Source organism: Phascolarctos cinereus, unplaced genomic scaffold, assembly GCF_003287225.1.
Source record: "Phascolarctos cinereus isolate Bilbo 61053 unplaced genomic scaffold, phaCin_HiC Scaffold_4;HRSCAF=312, whole genome shotgun sequence".
Lineage (NCBI taxonomy): Eukaryota > Metazoa > Chordata > Mammalia > Diprotodontia > Phascolarctidae > Phascolarctos > Phascolarctos cinereus.
Window position 1 is genome coordinate 666124383 of NW_027555847.1, and position 20994 is coordinate 666145376.

The 20994-nt window shown below is 37.2% G+C and overlaps 1 protein-coding gene across 2 annotated transcripts in view; it reads left to right on the forward strand.

Moving 5' to 3' along the window:
* Positions 1-20994, forward strand: part of ZFR2 (zinc finger RNA binding protein 2) — a 131274-nt gene that overhangs the window by 95347 nt on the left and 14933 nt on the right. For both annotated transcript variants that reach the window (XM_020971361.2, XM_020971362.2), the window contains exon 14: positions 3407-3548. In XM_020971361.2, the coding sequence (XP_020827020.1) occupies positions 3407-3548 (142 nt within the window). The remainder of the gene's footprint in view (positions 1-3406; positions 3549-20994) is intronic.

Here is a 20994-nt window from a genome sequence, read left to right on the forward strand (position 1 = left end):
ACATACCCACTCAATACCTTGGGGCACATTTGCTTTACTTTACCTTGGTCTCTGGGAAAAGATCAGACTTAACACAGTTTACACATAGCACAGGTCTTACCAAGTTCAAATCCAGAAGCAGCCCTGCTGCTCATTCTCCTTATTCCTTATGGGATCAGTGATGAGCTTCTTTTAAAATCCAGCATGGATTTGACTTCTGGACTTCTGGATATTGGTTGTTTGTCCTCCTGAGCTCCTAAAATTCACAAGGTCATAGTCTTCTTCTTCACCTAAAATGAAAGAAAATTGATACAAATAACTAACTCCTATGTTCATCAGGCCACATGCTGTCCTTAAATAGTGAAAGTCCAAGACCTTTCTTTCCCTTCACAACATTGTCTCACCAGAATGCTGCCGGGCAGAACCAAGAGAGGAGGGGGCCAACTAGTGACTTTGAATAACTCCTCAGTTCTAATCTCATGGTTATAACCAATCAAATAGATTGCTATTCACTATGTGATTAGAAGACCAAAATCACCTGCCACAATGTCTACACATGCTCCAGATCTCTCCAAAGTGCTTCCATTGCATGTCATCACTCCTCTCCCAGAAAGCAAGTTCCTCAGTCTCTTCCATGTGGTGAATTGCTTCAGATTCATGCTTATGGAAACTAGGCTCAGTGGCTAGTCCCTTCATATAGGAAGAAATACCAAAAATACATATTTTACTCTTAAGGAGGTCACAATTTAATGGTGGATAAAACATGCAAACAACTATATGTATGTATATATATAACAGATATGCAGTGTAAAAAGAAGGTAATCTCAGATGGAAGACACCAGCAGTGGGAGAAAGAACTCATACAGAAGGTTGGATTTGAATTAAATCGTGAAGGAAGGCAGCAAATATGAGAGGTAGAGATGAGGAGAGAGACCATTCAAGGCATGGGGATTAGCAAGTGAAAAGACACAATCAGGAGACAGTGTCACAGTGTCATGTATGAGGAAGAGCAAAGAGGCCAATGTTGCTGGATTATAGAGTATGTGGAGGGATATAAAGTATTAGAAAAATGGAAAGGTAGGAAGGGGCCAGGTTGTAAAGGGTTTTAAAAGCCAAACTGAGAATGTTATCCTAGAGGTAATAGGAAGCCCCTGGAGTTTATTAAGAGTGTGTGCGTGTGTGTGTGTGTGTGTGTGTGTGTGTGTGTACACGTGCGTGCTTGTGCATGTGGTGACAAGGTCAGATTATGCATTAGGAAGATCACTTTGGCAGCCAAATGAAAGATGTACCAGAAAGAGGAGAGACTTGAGGTAGGGAAACCAACAAAAAGCTATTGCAATAGTTCAAGCAAGAGGTAGTGAGAGCCTGTAATAGGGTGGTGGTTGTGCAAGTAGAAAGAAGGGGACATGTAAAAATTGTAAAGGTAGAAACTAAAAGCCTTGGCAAGAGATTGTATTTATCGGGTGAATGGGTGAAGGAAATGAAATAATCCCTACCCTCAAAGAGCTTACCTTCTATTTGGTGCTGAGGGGGCAGGGATACAACATGTACACAGATGAATAGTAATAGCTAAACTTTGTATAGCACTTTAAGGTTTGCAGAATGCTTTAAATCATCTCAGTTGATCCTCACAGCAACCTTATGATATAAGTACCATTATTAACCCCTTTTTGTTGATGAAGAAACCGAGGCTGAGAAAAATTAAATGACTTACCCAGGGTCATATAGCTAGTTACATGTCTGAAGGAGAAGTGAAACTTAGGTCTTTCTGACTCCAAGTATACTCTAATACACTACCTAATTTCCAGTAATTGCAAGGGGGAGAGAGATACTAACATTTGAGGGGATTAGGAAAGGCCTCATATAGGAGATGTTACCTGAACTGTGTTTTGAAGGAAATTAAGGATCTGATTAAGGAAGAGGGAGTGTATTTTCAAATGTGAGGGACAACTTGTGGAAAAACATGGAAGCAGGAGATAGAATGTCATTTATAGGGAATAGCTAGTTCTACTTTGCTTGGAAAATCATATGAAGAGAACTAATATGAAATAAGACTAATAGGTATGAGCTAGAGAGATTATGGAAAATTTGAAATGTCAGACTGAAAATTTTATTTATCTTAGATGCGGTACGAAGCCACTGAAAACTTTTGAGGAAGGGAGTGACAAAGTCATAGCTGTGTTTTAGATTAGTCAGTAGTATATAGGATGGATTGTGTAGGGGGGGAAATGGAAGTAGGGATACCAGTTGGGCTATGCAGTAATCCAGATGAGAAATGATGAGGGTTTGAATTAAGATGGTGGCTACGTGTGTGGAGAGAAAGGGGCAGATATGAGAGATGTTGTGAAGGTAGAATTGACCAGACTTGGAAACTAATTGGATATGGTTATTGAGGCAGCATGAAGAGTTTAGTAATACTTGGAGACTGCAAACCTAAGTTACTGGAAGAATTGTTTTCCCCTCAACAGAAACATGGAATTGGGAGAATTGATAGGTTTAGAGAAAATACATGGCATAACAAACTCCATTTTGGAAATGTTGGAGCTGGAGATATTTATAAGACATTGAGGTGGAAATGTTTAGCAGCCAGCTAGTAATGCAAGACTGGGGTTCAAGAGAAATAGTAGGAGAGAGTAGTGTCATGAAAGCCGAAGAAGAGGAGTTTTATCCAAAAGAAGGAGGCGGTTTACAGTGTGAAAAGTTGTGGATAGGTTTATGGCAGATTCATGAATTCGCTAGAGTTAAAAAGGGACATTTCTGGTTTCCTAGTGATGCAGCTGTTATTAACGGAGTCCCTTCTAGAGCTGATTTTCTGTCATCCTCACACATTGTTTTCACCCTCTTTGTCATTTACATGTTTCAAGTTTATATGAGAACACAAAATAGTTTTGGAGGGTAGTAGGAGTTGTAATATTCAACCTTTTATTGGACATTTATCTATGTCATTGAAGTCATGGAATATTTTGACCTTTCTGCTACTTTATTTGCCATCTTTCACTTGATGAAATCCTGGGACAAGGGACAAACTATTTTAAATTTGGAATCTTGTTGGAGAGAGAGTTGGATGAAGTAGTGCTTTAAGAGGCAATGATGGAAGAAGAGTGGATCAAGAAGAAAACATAATAGGAGGTGAGCAGACTAGGTTTGTTCCTGAGAGAGGATCAGGGGAGACTGAGGGACTTTAAAGAATAGTGAAAGAAGATGTGTTTTATTTTCTTCTTCTGCAAAATAAGTGGGTTGGCTTAGATGATCTCTGAGTGTTACTTCAGCTCTGACGCTGTATGTTCTCAGGTCCTTGCCAGGTCTGACATTGTGTATTCCAGCTCTAATATGTAATTCTGTGTTGTAATCATAGCATTGGTTTTGTGAATATGAGCCTTTCTGGTGGGATAAGACAGTCTTCTTATATTTTATTTCAAACTTATAGACAGTAACCGAGGATAAGTATGAGGTTTCATCTGACACAGAAGAAGCAAATATAGTTATTGCCTCATGCAAGGAACCCAAAATGCAGGTTACGATTTCTGTCACATCGCCCCTGATGCGAGAGGATACTTCCACAGCCAAAGGTGAGGCATATGCTATTTCCTTCATGAAAGTCGCACCATCTTTTCCTTAAAATTCTTTATTATGTAACTGTTTCAGTATGTTGAGAGGTATCATGGTATTAACTGAAAGAAATATGAAATTGTATGACTCAGTTTGAATTCTCATTCTGAAATTTATTAGCTGTATGACCCTGGGCAAATTACTGAATTTGAATCTCACTTTTTCATCTGTAATATAAAGACACTAATATTTGTACTATTTCAGAGTATTGTTGTGAGGAAGGCACTTTGTATGTCTTAAAGTGCCATAGGTATTGGAATTAATATATTTACTGTACCCAGTGAGAGTATTTTCATTGTAGGAAGGAAATATGATGTAGTGGAAAGAACTTCCGGAGTCAGAAGACTCAAGTTTGAGTTCCAGCTTGACTGTTTATTGGTTGAGCTTGGACAAGTCATTTAACCTCTTAACTGCAGTTTTCCCATCTGTAAAATGGGAATAATACTTTGTGAGGAAACCACATATTGTACTAATGGATCTGTATTCTCATAGTGAGATACTCCCTGCAGTTGTGCAGATTGCACTGGATTTACACCTTTTCAAACTTCATAAAAAAGCATGAAAACATTTACTGTCCACATGCTTACATGAATCTTCTAAAGGGGCATGAGGATGGGACATACAGTGTACTGGAAGCCTTCCTCTAGGGCTTTTGAGAATATGTGGGTTCCAGTATAGCGTACTCAGGCTCCCAGCTGTTATTGCTCTCTTTCTCATGGCTAGACCACCTCCTTTTCCTACATGCGTTTCCTGCATAACCACTTTGTCATTAGGAATATGCTGTTGCCTACTTCTATGCACTGTACATCTTCCCATTCCTCTTTGGGTTGGCTATTGTTCTGATGCTTTTTAAAAATTTTTAAATTTTTGTTGATAAATTTTGTTTCAATGCATTACATACATCTTCAACTTCTTCCAATTGTATACCCCTCACAGCATACAATCCTCTAAAACTGTGAAGTAAAATAACATAAGGATGATTGCAACTGATAATATATGTAACCTTATATATAAGTAGTTTTCCATTTATTAAAATAAAGGGCAGATGTATGCTTTATAAGTTAGTACCAATATTGTCCAATGTTTTATAATCTTGGTTGTATTTCCAATTAAAATTGGCCTTATTTTTATAGTAATTGCGTATATTCTTTTGGTGCCTTTTTGTTCACTTTGCATGCAATTTTGATCCTTTGGAGATTGTAGTATTCCATGATTCACAATTCTACTGGAACATAAGAAGAATATTGATATTAAAAAGAACTGTGAACTGGTCCAGCCATTCTGGAAAACAATTTGGAACTATGGCCCCAAATCTATTAAACTACTCTTACCTTTTGATCTAGTGATACTGCTATAAGATTTATACCCCAAAGGGATCAAAGAAAGAGGGAGAAGCCTCATGTTTAAGATAATTATAGCAGCTCTTTTTATGGCAACAAAAATTGGAAACTGATGGACTATCCACCAGTTGAAGAATGGTAAATGAATGTGATAGAAGAATGTTGCACTGTAAGAATTGGTGAAGGGCATGATTTCAGAAAAACTTGAGAAGACTATGTGAGCTGATTCATAATGAATATGAGTAGAACCAGGAGAACAGTTAACAAATAACATTGTAAAGACAAATAACTTTGAAAAACTTAGTAACTCTGATAAACACAATGCCAACCATGATTCCAGAGGACTCATGATGAAACATGCTGCCCATCTCCAGGAAGAGAACTGATGGACTCACAAGGCAAGTTGAGTACTTTTTTTTGACATGGCCAATAGAGAAATTTATTTTGCTTGACTATACATGTTTGTAATGGGTTTGTTTTTCTTGCTTTTTCAATGAAGGAAGTAGGAGAGAGAGAATGCAGACCTAAAAATAAAAATTTTAAAAATAAAAAGCAAAAAAACCCAAAATAAATTAAAAGACAGGCTTTTGTGTTTCAGGAAATATATTTGATATCTTTGAAAATGCTGTGCAGTTCTTCAAAAGCAAGCCAGCCTGTGACTGTCTACCTTCCCATTTCCAGGCCCAACTTATTGTTTGCTTGCAGATTGTCCAAGAAACACATACTGATGTATTTTACAGAGACATCCTCTAAGCTGGGTCAATATAAGTAAACACGGTCTAGTCAGTAGGTTGTCTTCATTTATGAAGTTTTCCTGTCTGGATTGTTAGGTTGAGTTCTGTTAAGTGTTACAGTTTCCAGTGAAGAGTCTTTAATATTTGATGGCTTGATGCAGTCATCACAGTGATATCCTAAAATAGGAGATTCTGGAAAACCTCATTAGTTATAAGGACTTCCTCTTTTTTTTTTTATTCTGGGCTGAATATCTCTCTTGACAGTAGAAAACACCTTTAGAGACCATGCCACCTTATTTTAAGCCTTGCTTGGCATTATAGAGAAAAAAAGGGAATAAAGTTTTATCTATTGTTATATTTATCAGGGAGTCCTGTATGATTTAAGCATGTACATGGGAGATACTATTTTGGAAAGGAATATTTAAAGCTAAATGAAGTTCTGTGAAATCAAATGTTTTGTCATAAGCAATAAGCAAAGTCGGATCTTTGTGCAAAGTATTCTTTGCTCCTCTTAATCATTTATGCAGTTGAAGATGTGGTCTGCTGTAGCACACCATTGTAAAAACTTGATTCTATTAACTTTTTATATTTTTATCAAGGATCCCTAGGTACATGTCTAGACCATTCTCATAAAGAATAGAAATGAGAAGGTTGGCTTGTAAGTTGGTAGTTGCTAATAACCTCTTTCTGGCCTTTTTCTTTTGGTGGCAATAACCCCTTTGAATTTATTCTTCAGTTATTCAGTCAACCATAAGGTACTATATAAAATATGTGCTATTATCTTTGGTACCATATTCAGAAGGAGTAGAGCCTCAGAAAACTCTACTCTTTCTTCTTTATATTTCAAAGGAGAAAAAGTTCTGGAAAAAAAAAACACTAATACCTGCCATCTTTAAAATGTGACATAGTGAATAGGGCACCGGATTTGGAATCAGGAAGGCTCATATTCAAATCCCACCTCAGACATGGACCTGAGTCCTGTGTGACACCAAGGAAGTCGGTTAATTTCTCTATGCCTCAGTGTTGTCATCTGTAAAATGAGGATTTTGGATTTGATAACATCTAAGATTCTGTACTTCTAAATCTAAAGTTCCACTATTGGAAATTACCTTGCCACATTTTGTTAGAGAGGATTGTTGGTATTGTTCCCAGTTTATGATGAAGAAATAACCCACTTATAATGGTTTGTACTAATGGATTGTGATGATAGTAGCACCTGATGATTAGGTATATAGATATGAGAATGCATATAAGCAAAAGTGCCTCTATAGGTGACTGAAAACCATGATGAGGTTTGAAGCTTAGATATCTAGGAGTTTGTATTTTTACCCTGGGGCAAATGTGTTTTGTCAATATGTGATAATCACAGGATTTGGGGTTATTATAGGGACTTTAGTAATCATCTGGTCTAATTACCTAAGATGGAGAAGCTAAGGTACAGAGAGGTGATAACCTGTCTAAGATCTCACAGCTAGTAAACAGCAGAATTAGATTTTGGACCTAGGCCTTCTGAGTTAATGTCTTCACAGTGTCAGATTCCACAGGTATAGTGGAAGAAGCCTAGGAAAGTTCAAAGACTTGAGATTAAAGTTCAGTGGGAAATAATGTGTTCTGTTTTGAACTTTTTAAGCTTGAGCTATCTATGGGACATCTCTTTCAAAACATCCAATAGGCAGTTGATGATACAGGACTGGAACTTCAAAGAAGAATTAGGGATGACCATATGGTTTTAGGAGTAACTACATAGAGATGATATTTCAACTCATGCTTAATAATAAGATTACCAAGTTAGTGAATATGACACGTATGATGAACCAGCAAAAGAAACTGAGAAGAAATGGTCAAACATGTAGGAGGAAGACTGAGAGAAAGTGGTATCACAAAAACACACTTTCCCATCCTGTGCTATTTTTGTCTGTTTTCCCAGAGATCCTCTAAAGTATACCTACACATCATGTAGAGACTTTCCCTTAGGTCTTTGAAACCCACTTGTACCCACCATGCACCTCTCCATTTTAACTTGGGTCACTCACAAATTTGATTCTTTTGAGAAAGTGATATTCCAAGACTTGCAACTATATAGCACCATTGGGAAAATAGCAGTAATAATAAGATAGATTCTTGTGTCAGGGAGCAGCTTAAGATCATTAAAAGCACTATGTAGTTTTCAGAAAGCAGTCAAACCTGCCTTCTGACTCTTACTAAATTCTGGGCCAAGCTCATTGTTCTTTCTGCAATACTTATCCTAAATATGAATACTGACATATTAACTCAATGGACTGGCCAGCCAATTGCGTGTAATAGCCTAAAATATTGGTATTTTCATTCTTTTTTCCTGTATTTATAATCAGTCATGGCTAGTATAATAATAGTCATGGCAAGCATTTATGTAGTGATTTAAGGTTTGCAACAAATATAATCTCACTTAATCATTTTAATATTATGGAATGATGTAATAAGCATACACAAAGAGTAGGATCTGGAGGATCTCACATTTGGACCCTGAGCCAGAACTTACCATATAGCAGTACTGAATATCTTTGGCAAACATGTGTCTCATAGGTAATTAATTAATCATCAGAATGTCCTTGAATGGTTATATATGTGGTCTCATTTTCTGAGGAAAAGGCCTTAACATATATATGTCTTTGTTGGAGGAACCTTTAAGGCTTTATTGTTTTCTACAGAGTTAAATATCTTTTTTTTTTTTTGGTGATCAACATAGAATGAGTATAATAGGATCTTGTATTTGCTACACCTTTCAGTCAATTTGAAAGACCAATAATGTGGTCTGCCGTGAAAAATCACTTGTGAAAACCTGCATTTTCCCTTGTCTTGTCTTTATCAATGGCATGCTTGATACATTTGTAGATGATTGTTTCAAACATTTACAAGGATAAGATGTATATGAGTCTATATATATATCAATGAAGACCTTGTTTGGGTAGTGATATTCATTATTTTTTCCACTTAGTCCAGCTGACCTTCCTAAATTTGTCTTCTCAAGTGCCATTTCTACTTCCTCATATGGCATGTTAATGAATTATTAATGAGGTAGTTACTGATATTGATTATAAAAATAAATTGTCATAGAAATGCTAAAAAAGGGGGTAGAGCCAAGATGGTAGACTAAAAGCAGTGACTTGCTTAAGCTCTCCCCCAAACCCCTCCAAATACCTGTAAAAAATGGCTCTAAACAAATTCTAAAGCAACAGAACCCACAAAAAGACAGAATGAAACAAATTCCCAGCCCAAGACAACCTAGATGGTTGATTGGAAAGGTCTATCCCACAGGGCAGAGAGAGGAATGCAGTTTGGCATGGGTGCGCAGGCAAAACAGGCCTCAGCAAACCTGGAGCAGGCCTCAGAAGACTGAATCATGGGTGACCGTAGTGGTTTCCAGCCTTCTCAACCTACAAACACCAAAGACAACTTAAAAGGTCAATAGGAAAAGACTGCAGTGAGAGAGAAGTGCAGTCCCAGCCCCAGTCCCTGTGTGTGGCCTGGGGTGGCAGCTGCTTCCAGAGCTTCCAACCCACAGACTGAGGGGGAATCAAATGGCTGATCAGAGGGGGATTGCAGGGGTCTCTTTGCTGGGGCATGATTGTCTTGCTTTGTCAGTGCTTGGATCTGGGTCACAAGTCTGGGTGGTGATCCTAGGGCAAGGAGGAGTGCTGGTGTGGTAGAGCTTGCAGTGGTGGTAAAGAGGAAAACTCCTCACAGTTACAAGGTAGAAAAGAGTGCTTGTGGTCACTCATAGACCAGAGCACAGGCCAGGAAAGGAGTAAACACTTCGCCCCTGATCATAGCACCTTGGAAGAACTGAAAATTTACAGGTCGTTAGAAGTATCTCTGAAAACAGCTGCACAAAACCCCCAAAGCTTGGGGTAGTACATTCTCCACGCTGGAAGCAGACCCCTACCTTAACAGTTTATAACTCAAGTAATTGCCTGGGATCATGAGCAAACCTTGAAAAAAAAAGTCAGACCATAGAATTTTTCTTTGGTGACAAAGAAGATCAAAACATACAATCAGAAGAAAACAAAGTCAAAGCTCCTATATCCAAAGCCTCCAACAAAAATATGAATCAGTCCCAGGCCATGGAAGAGTTCAAAAAGGATTTTTTTCCCTTTTCTTTTATTTATGTATTTACTTATTTGTTTATTTATTTATTATTCTTTTTAGATTTATTTATTTTTAGTTTTCAACATTCACTTCCACAAGTTTTTGAGTTCCAAATTTTCACCCCATCTTACCCTCCCCCCACCCCAAGATGGCATGCATTCTGAACATCCTTCCCCTAGTCTGTCCTCTCTTCTATCTCTCCCCTCTTCTCTTATCTCCTTCCCCTTTTATTTTCCTGTAGGGCAGGATAGACTTCTGTACCCCATTTCCTGTATTTCTTATTTCCCAGTAGCATGTGAAAACATTTTTTAAAAACATATGTTTTTAAACTTTAGGTTTCAAATTTTCTCTCTTCCTCCCTCCCCACCCACCCTCACTGAAAAGGCAAGCAACTCAACATAGGTTGTACATGTGCAGTTATGCAAAACACTTCCATAGTAGACATGTTGTGAAAAACTAGCTCTATTTCTTTCTTTTGACCCTGTCCCTCCTCAGAAGTATTTACTTCTGATTAGCCCCTTTCGCAATCTGCCCTCCTCTCTATCATCCCCCTGCTCTCTTGTCCCCTTGTCCCCCTATTTTCATGTGGGGTAAGACAGATTTCGATACCCAATTGAATGTGTATGTTATTCCCTCCTTAAGCCAAATCCTATGAGAATAAGATTCACTCATTCCCTCTCACCTTCCCCCGTTTCCCCTCCACTGTAAGAGACTTTTCTGTTGTTTTTTTTTTTTGGTGAGATAATTTACCCCATCCTACGTCTCCCTTTCTTCTTCTCCGAGTATAATCCTCTCTCATCCCTTAATTTTATTCTCCACATATGACCCCTTAATCTTCAACTTGCCCTGTGCCCACTCTCTCTCTCTCTCTCTCTCTCTCTCTGTCTATATATATATATGTATGTATATATATCTATATATCTATCTATATCTATATCTATATCTATATCTATATCTATATATAGATATAGATATAGATATATAGATATATATACACACATACATATAATTTTTTTCCTCCAACTACCCTAATACTGACAAAGGTCTCATGAGTTATAAATATCATCTTTCCATGCAGGAATGCAAACAGTTCAATCTTAATAAGTCTCTTTCCTGTTTACCTCTTCATGTTCCACTTGAGTCCTATATTTGAAAGTCAAGTTTTCTATTCAGCTCTGGTCTTTTCATCAAGAATGCTTGAAAGTCCTCTATTTCACTGAATGACCATTTTTTCCCCTGAAGGATTATACTCAGTTTTGCTGGGTAGGTGATTCTTGGTTGTAATCCTATCTCCTTTGCCCTCCTGAATATTATATTCCATGCCCTGAGGTCCTTTAATGTAGAAGCTGCTAAATCTTGTGTTATCCTGATTGTGTTTCCACAGTACTTGAATTGTTTCCTTCTGGCAGCTTGTAATATTTTCTCCTTGACCTGGGAACTCTGGAATTTGGCTATAATATTCCTAGGAGTTTTCCTTTGGGGATCTCTTTCAGGAGGAGATCTGTGGATTCTTTCAATTTCTATTTTGCCCTCTGGTTCTAATATATCAGGGCAGTTTTCCTTGATAATTTCTTGAAAGATGATGTCTAGGTTCTTTTTTTGATCATGGCTTTCAGATAGTCCAATAATTTTTAAATTCTCTCTCCTGGATCTATTTTCCAGGTCAGTTGTTTTTCCAATGAGATATTTCACATTGTTTTCTAATTTTTCATTCTTTTGGATTTGTTTTACAGTGTCTTGATTTCTCATAAAGTCACTAGCTTCCAATTGCTCTATTCTAATTTTTAAGGAAGTATTTTCTTCAGTAATCTTTTGGACTTCCTTTTCCATTTGGCCAATTTTTCTTTTTAGGGCATTTTCTCTCATTGGCTTTTTGGACCTCTTTTGCCATTTGGGTTAGGCTATTTTTTAAGGTGTTATTTTCTTCAGTATTTTTTGGGTCTCCTTTAGCAAGCTGTTGACTTGTTTTTCATGATTTTCTTGCATCACTCTCATTTTTCTTCCCAGTTTTTCCTCTACTTCCCTTACTTGCTTCTCAAAATCCCTTTTGAGCTCTTCCAAGGCCTGGGACTGATTCATATTTTTCTTGGAGGCTTTGGATGTAGGAGCTTTGACTTTATTGTCTTCTTCTGGTTGTATATTTTGATCTTCTTTTCCACCAAAGTAAGATAATATAGTCTGACTCTTTTTGCACTGCTTGCTCATGATCCCGGAAAATTACTTGAGTTTTAAACTCTTTGTTAGGTACGAATCTGCTTCCAATGTGGAGAGTATACTGTCCAAGCTTTGGGGGTTTGTACAGCTGTTTTCAGAGATACTTTTAGGGACCTGTAAATTTTCAGTTCTTCCAAGGTGGTATGATAAGAGGCAAGGTGTATACTCCTTTCATGGCCTGTGACCACAAGTACTCCTTTCTGTCCTGTAACTGTAAGGAGGGGTTCCTCTCCACAGCCACTACAAGCTCCACCACGCCAGTGCTCCTCCTCACCCCAGCACTGCCTCTCAGAACTGTGACCCAGATCCACACATGGGCAAAGTAAGAGATTCCTGCCTCAGCACTGGAAAAGAGATTCCTGCAGTCCCTCTCTGATCAGTCTATGGGCTGGAAGCTCAGGAAGCAGCTGTCCCCACCCAGGGCCACACTCTTGGAGAATGGAGCTGAGACTCTGCCTTCCTGTCTCAGCACTGCAGAAACAGACTTTTCCACACTGACCTTCTAAGTTGTCTTTGGCATTCATGGATTGAGGAGTCTGGAAGCCTCCACAGCTGCCCGAGATTCAGTCCTCTGAGGCCTGCTCCAGGTTTGCAGCAGCCTGGGCACCCACTCTGAGCTGCGCTACGCTCCCAGCCCAGCGCCATATGTCTTTCTGATCAACCATCCAAGTTGTCTTGGGCTGGAAATTTGTTTCACTCTGTCTTTTTGTGGGTTCTGCTGCTTTAGAATTTGTTTAGAGCCATTTTTTATGAGTATTTGGAGGGGTTTGGGGAGAGATCAAGCAAGTCACTGCTTTCACTCTGCCATCTTGACTCCACCCCAGAAGAGTTCAAAAAGGATTTTGAGAAGCAAGTAAGAGAAATAGAGGAAAAACAGGGAAGAGAAATGAGAGGGATGCAAGAAAATCATAAAACAAGTCAACAGCTTGCTAAAGGAGACCCAAAAAAATACTGAAGAAAATAACACCTTAAAAAATAGCCTAAACCAAGTGGCAAAAGAGATCCAAAAAGTCAATGAGGAGAATGCCTTAAAAAGCAAAATTGGCCAAATGGAAAAGGAAGTCCAAAAGCTGACTGAAGAAAATACTTTCTTAAAAATTAGAATGGAGCAATTGGAAGCTAGTAATTTTATGAGAAATCAAGACACTGTAAGACAAAACAAAAAACATGAAAAAATAGAAAACAATGTGAAATATCTCATTGGAAAAACAGCTGACCCAGGGAATAGATCCAGGAGAGAGAATTTAAAAATTATTGGACTATCTGAAAGCCATGATCAAGAAAAGAACCTAGACATCATCTTTCAAGAAATTATCAAGGAAAATCAGCCCTGATGTTTTAGAACCAGAGGGCAAAATAGAAATTGAAAGAAATGCTAAAAAAAAAAATCTGTTGCATTTTCCTTTTTTTTTTGTTTTCATCCAGGAATGTGCTTTGGGTAAAATGCCTTAATTGTATTTTAAGCCACATTGATGGATTGTTGTTGATTGTTTTGTTGGTGCCACTGCTTTTCAGTTGCTTTATTAGACAATAGTACTCACAATCTCCTAGCCTCTGTAGTGAGGGGTTCCTACAAATTAGGGAATAGCTGAACAATTTGTGGTATATGATATAATGGAATGCTATTATACTATAAGAAATAATGAAGAAGGTGGTTTCAGAGAAACCTGAGAAGACTTGTTTCTTACAATGAAGCAGAGTAAATTGAGCAGAACCAGAAGAATGATTTATACAATAACAACTCTGTTTTTAAAAAAAAACTTTGAAAGACTTAAGAAAACTGCTAAGTGCAGTGAACAACCATGATTTCAGAGTATTGATGTTGAACTATGCTATCCACCTCCTGATGGCGACGTTATAGATTCAAGATACAGAATGAGACTTGGATAATATGGGATTTTGTTTTGATTATACACATTTGTTACATGGGTTTTATTTCTCTCTCTGCATTTGTGTAGAAAATAAATACTTTTTAATTGAGAAATGAAATTAAGTGAAAAAATGCAAATCTCTCTCAAAACAAATGGGTTTGTATTATAAGGTGTCATTGCTAATGATTGCCATGCTTTTCTACTTGGCAAAATAATTTTTTGCTGTTTAAGGTGGTTTCTAATTTCATCTTATCTTTGTATCTTTATATCTATTGAACTTTTTGCAATAAATCTTATAATAAAATTATTTCCCACTCTTTAAAGGCAAAACCTGTTTTAAATAGGCCAAGGTGGAGCTGTAATTACCTATTATGTGTTTTACTATCTTTATCCTTTTAACTTGATGTTGGTTTTTGACTTTTACTTTAACTAGTCAATGAGCTGACTATACATTCATCTGATTCTGATGTAACTTAGACTTATCACTATTCATTTTCCATCCACTAAGATATTAGGAAATTTTATTTTTGTGATGATATTCAGTCCAATCTCTTTCTTTATTATTTTTTAATTAATTTTTTTTCAATCAGCAAAAATCTGCCTTCCCTCTCTCTGCAACTTCTCCCTCATTGAGAAAGAAAGAAAAGGAAAATCTCTATTACCAACATGTATAGTCAAGGAAAGCATATTTCTGCATTGGCCATATCTAAAAGGAAAATAATTCTCATTTTGCTTTCTGAGTGCCTCACCTCTGTTTAAGGAGATTAGCAGCTTTTTTCATCATTGCTCCTTTGGAATCATGGTTGGTCATTATGCTGTTAAGAGCTGTCAAATCTTTCAGAGTTGTTTATCTTTACAGTATTGTTGTTATTATGTAAATTGTTCTTTTGGTTCTGTTCTCACCTCATGCAAGTTTTCCAAGTTTCTTTTAACCCATATCCTTCATCATTTCTTGCAGAACAATAGTCTTCCATCATATTTATGTACTGTAACTTATTTAGCCATTCCCCCAATTAATGGGTATCACCTCAGTTTCCATTTTTTTTTCCACAGCAAAAAGAGCTATTAATATTTTTGTACATCCTTGTTTAGAGTTTGTTTTGCTTAGGACTAATCCCTACTTTGACCTACCCTCCCTTTAAATCCTCTTTCTCTCTTTTCCCTCCTATTTCTCTTTTGAGTGAAATGTATTTCTGTATCCAACTGTGTATGTTTATAGTCTTCCTTTGATCAGTTAAGATGAGAGTAAGGTTCAAGTGCCAGCTCTTCCCCTTACCCTTTGTTCCTTGTTTGTTTGATTTTTCTTGCATAGCCTAATATATATACACATGTATATATATATATATATATATATATACACATATATGTATGTATATGTATGTGCATATATGTATGTGTATATATAATACATACGCACACACGCATGTATGAGTGTGTGTGTGTATGTATATGTATACACACACATTATGGTAATTTTCCTTAAACTTCCTCTCCCTTTCCTCCCTTCCGTGTATTTGTCTTCCCTTCCCTTTCCATTCTTCTTTTAAGATCATCAAGATATAACAGAGCCACTCGAAGGCCTTCTGTCTCTTTAGACTCTCTCTATGACCCCTGATGATGATAGGGTTCAAAGGAAACAAATATATCATCTCCCCATACTAGAATGTAAATAGTTTACCCTTGTTTAGTCTCTTATAATTATCATTCATGTTTACCTTTTTATGTTTCTCTTGACTCCTGTGTTTGTATTTCAAAGTTTCTACTCAGTTCTGATCTTTTATCAGGAATGCTTCTGTTTCATTAAAGATTCATTTTCTCCCATGTTGCATTATACTCAGCTTTTCTGGGTAAGTTATTCTTATATGTAAGCCTATGTCCTTTGTCTTCTGAAATATCATGTTCCAAGCTCTCTGCTCATTTATAGTAGTGGTTACTAAATCATGTATGATCTGACTGTGGCTTCTTGATATTTGGATTCTTTATCTTGGCTGCTTGTAGTATCTTTTTTTTTTTTTTTTGATGTGGAAACTCTGGATGTTGGTTATGATGTTTCAGGGAATTTTTATTTGGGAGTTTCTTTTAGGAGGTGACCAGTAGATTCTTTCTGTTTCTACTTTGCCCTCTCATTCTAAGAAATGTAGGCAAATTTTGTTTTATGATTTCTTGAAATATGATATCTAGGCTATTTTTTTCTCATCTTGGTTCTCAAGTAGTCCAGTGAGACTTCAATGAGTGCTCTCTGATCTATTTTTGAAGGCAGTTGTTTTGTTTTGTTATGATATACTTTATATTTTCTTCTTCTCCTTTTAGTCTTTTGGTGTTGTTTTAATATTTCTTGTATTCTCAGGGAGCCATTAACTTCTGTTTGGTCTATTCTAATTTTTAGGAAGTTTATTGCTTGGATAAGATATTGTACTTCTTGCTAAGCTTAATGCCCTTAATAATTATTTCTTCCATAGTTCTCTGTTCTTTTCTGTTTTTTCCTCTAGCACTCTCATTTTATTTATAATTTTTTTTAAACTAAAAAAAAAATCTTGCATTATCTCTTCCAGGAATTCTCATTGAATTTGTGCCCAAGCTATGTTTTACTTTGTGTTTTAGTCATTCTTTTCTTCTGGGTTTATGTCTTGAGCATTTCTGTCACAATAAAAGCTCTTTTTGGGGAGACTCTTTCTTTGTTTAAGTATTCTCCCAGCCTCCTTCCTGACTTTGGACTTTATTTTAGGGCTGGTCTCTGTTTACTTCTAGAGGAAATGTCTGGGCTGGTCCTGCTGCTGCTCTTTTTGGGGGTATTGAGTGTTATGTTATTCCAATTGTGTGCAGCTCAGGCACAGGTACCTGCAAGTTTTCAGTGCTCTCAAAGTGCTTTGATCCAGGCCAAAGTTTGATTGCTATCCCCGTGGTCTGAGGTATGCAAGTTTCCATTATAGGTTTAAGTCTGTGTAATAGGCCTTTCTTACTTGGTGTTTCAGTAGACTTAGCCACTATCTACCAGCTGGCAAGCTCTGCTGGTTTAGAATTACAGAACTGGAAACTCTCTTTTGGTTTGGATTCTTTCCCTGGTTATTCTGCTGTAGGCTGCAGACTAGGCTATAGGTTAGAACTGAAACTCCATTCTGCTTCTGAGGTCAGAGCCACATAGCTGCAGTTTACCTCTGAGCTTGCTCCTTGTACACAGCCTAATGGTCACAACTACTCCTCGTTATGGAATACCACCCTTAAGCACAAGTTCCCATTTCAGTCTGCACTGGACTCAGAACTAGGCAATGAGTGACAGAGTTGCTAATTGGGTCCTATTACTTTACTGTGAACATGTTTAAGACTCTTTGTGCTCAGTCTGGGGCCTCCTTTTGCCCTGGTGCACAGCCTCTCCCTGTTGCTGGAGCACTCTGGGGCATGCTCCTGTCCATACCCTATCATAATGTCCCAGACCTCTCTGCCTAGGCTGGAAATATGATATTGGGACTTTTTCTAGGGGTTCTATACAATTCTTTTTCTAGATCTGTTTGGAGTAGTTTTTTGGGAGGATGCTTGCTCTGCTTCTTCTTGCTACCCTACCATCTTGGCTCCACTGCCTCCCCCTCCCCCCCCACAACTCTCTTCTTGAAGAAAATATTTGTAATCTGTAGTCATGATACAGTTGAGGAATATATGTCTTTGGCAGTTTTCATTTCTTAACAGTAAGACATTTTTCCAGTGTACTTTTTGCCATCCTGTATTTCTGTTGATACTGTGTTTGTATTGAAGTTGTTTGTTGTTAGTTGGGCATTCAATCATGTCCAATTTTTCTTGGCCCCATGGACCACTGCATACCAGACCCTTCTATCTTGCATTGTCTCTCCAAATCTGTACAAGTTCATATTCACTGTTTCCGTGGAACTATCTATCCATCTCATCCTCTGCCATCACCTTCTCCTTTTCCCTATAATCTTTCCCCAAATCAGGGTCTTTTCCAATGAGTCCCATTTTCTTATTATGAATTCAAAGTATTTCAGCTTCAGCATCAGTATTTGACCTTTCAGTGAATACACTGAAATAATTTCTTTTAAGTATTGACTGATTTGATCACCTTTCTGTCCAAGGGACTCTCAAAAGTCTTCCCTACCACCACAATTCAAAAGTGTCAGTTCTGCGGCACTCAGCTTTCCTTATAGTCCAACTCTCACAGCTGTACTTTGCTACTGGGAAAATCATAGGTTTGACTATATGGACCTTTGTGGGCAAAGTGATATCTCTGCTTTTTATTATGCTGTCCAGATTTGCCATAGCTCTCCTTCCAAGAAGCAAGCATCTTTTAATTTCATGGCTACCATCACTATCTGAAGTGATCTCTGAAACTCAATAATATAAAATTTGACACTGCTTCCATTTCTTCTCCCTGTTTTCCAGAAAGTCATGGGACTAGTTGCCAAGCTCTTAGTTATTGTTGGTTTTTTTATATTAAGCTTCAAACCAGTTTTTACACTCTCCTCTATCACCCTTATCAAGATGCTTCTTAATTCATCTTCACTTTCTGACATCAGAGTAGTATCATCTGCATACCTGAGATTGTTGATATTTCTCCTAGCAACTTTAATTCTGTCTTTTGGTTTGTCTAACCTAGAATTTTGCGTGATGTGATCTGCATATAAATTAAATAAATAAGGTAACAATATATAATCTTGTTATATGCCTTTTCTAATCTTAAATCAGTCAGTTGTTCCATGTTTGGTTCTAACTGTTGCTTCTTGGCCCCCATACAGGTTCCCCAGGAATCAAGTAAGATAATCTGGTACTCCCATCTCTTTGAGGACTTGCTGCATTTTATTGTGATCTAAATAGTCAAAAGCTTTAGAGTAGTCAATGAAGCGGAAGTAGATTTTTTTTTCTGAAATTTCCTTGCTTTCTCCATAATCCAGTGAATGTTGGCAATTTGCTCTCTAGTTCCTTTGCCTCTTGAAAAACCAGCCTGTTTTTCTGGTAATTCTTGGCTCACATATTGCTGAAGCCTAGCTTGCTTAATCTTAAGCATAACCTTGCTGGAATGAGAAATGAGCAAAATTGTTTGGTAATTTGAATGTTTTTTGGCATACCCTTCTTTAGGATTGGGACATAAACTAATCTTTTCCAATCCAGTGGGCACTTTTGAGTTTTCCAAATTTGCTGACATGTTGAATGCAGAACTTTAACAGCATCATCTTTTAGGATTTTAAATAGCTCAGTTGAAATTCTATCACCTCCACTAGCCTTATTGTTAGTAATCCTTCCTAAGACTTACAACTCATTCTCCAGGATGTCTGGAGAATGTCAGTAACCATCCCATTGTGGTTACTGTGTGATATTAAGATCTTTATTGTATAACTTTTTTGTGTGTATTCTTGCCCCTTCTGAATTTCTTCTACTTCTGTTAAGTTCCTACCATTTTTATCTTTTATCATGCCTGTTTTTATGTGAAATGTTCCCTTGATAGCTCTAATTTTCTTGAAGAGATCTTTCTTTCTCATTCTATAGTTTTATTCTGTTTGTTTGCATTGTTCATTTAAGAAAATCTTCTTACCTGTCTTTGCTATCCTCTGGAATTCTGCATTTAGTTGGGTGTATCTTTACTACTTTCTACTTTATCTTTCTGTCCTTCTTTCCTCAACCATTTGTAAAGCTTCAATTAGACAGCCATTTTGCTTTCTTGCTTTTCTTTTCCTTTGGAATATTTTTTGCTATTGCCTCTTGTACAATATTGTGGACCTCTGTCCAAAGTTCTTCAGGCACCCTATTTTTCAGATCTAATCATCACTCATATTCATAAGAGATACTAATTAGGTCATACCTATATGGTCTGATGATTTTCCCTACTTTCTTCAATTTAAGTCTGAATTTTGCAGTAAGAAGCTCATGGTCTGAGCTACAGTCAGCTCCAGGTCTTGTTATAACTGACTGTATAGAGCTTTTCCACCTTTGGCTGCAAAGTATATAATCTGATTTCAGTATTGACCATCTGGTGATGTCCACATGTAGAGTCGCCTTTTGGGTTGTTGAAAGACTGTTTGCTATGACCAGTGAGTTCTCTTGACAAAACTCATTAGTCTCTGTCCAGCTTAATTTTGTACTGCAAGGCCAAAATTGCCTGTTATTCCAATTGTCTTTTGATTTCCTACTTTAGCATTCCAACCGCCTGATAAATGTGACATCTTTTTTTTCATGTTGTAGGTCTTCATAGAATTGATCGACTTTGGCCTTTTTGGCATCAGTGTTTAGACCATAGACTTGTATTATTATGATGTTGAATGGTTTGCCTTGGATTTGAATAGATATCGTTCATTATTTTTGAGATTATACCCTGGTACTGCTTTTCTCACCTTTCTGTTGACTATGAGGGGTATTTTATTTCTTCCAAGGGATTCTTGCCCATAGTAGTAGATATAGTGATCACCTGAATTAAATTTACCCATTCTCAGCTAATATGACAAAAAAGGCAAATGTTGGATGTTGGAAGGGATGTGGGAAACCTGGGACACTAATGCATTGTTGATGGAGTTATGAACTAATCCAACCTTTCTGGAGAGCAATTTGGAACTATTCCTAAAGGGCTATAAAACTGTGCTTAACCCTCTGATCCAGCAATACCACTTCTAGGTCTATATCCCAAAGACATCCAAAAAAAGGGAAAAGGACCTATTTGTACAAAATATTTATAGCAGCTCTTTTTGTGGTGGCTAAGGATTGGAAATCAAAGGGATGCCTATCAATTGGGGAATGGCTAAACAAGCTGTGGTATAAATTTTAATGGAGTATTATTGTGCTATAAAAAATGACAAGCAAGATGATTTCAGAAAAACCTGGAAAGACTTACATGAACTGATGCATGGTGAAATGAACAGAACCAGGAGAACGTTGAACATATTGATAGCAGTATTGTTTGATGAACTAAGAATGACTTGCTATTCTCAGCAACACAATGATCCAGTTCAATCCCACAGGACCAATGATGAAGCATACTGTTGGCCTCCAGAGAAAGAACTGATATGATTTGAATTCAGTCTAAAACACGCTATTTTCATTTTCTTTCTTTTTTTCTTTCATTCAAATCTTCTTATATAAAATGACTAATATGGAAATGGATTACATAATTGCATAAAACTAATATCT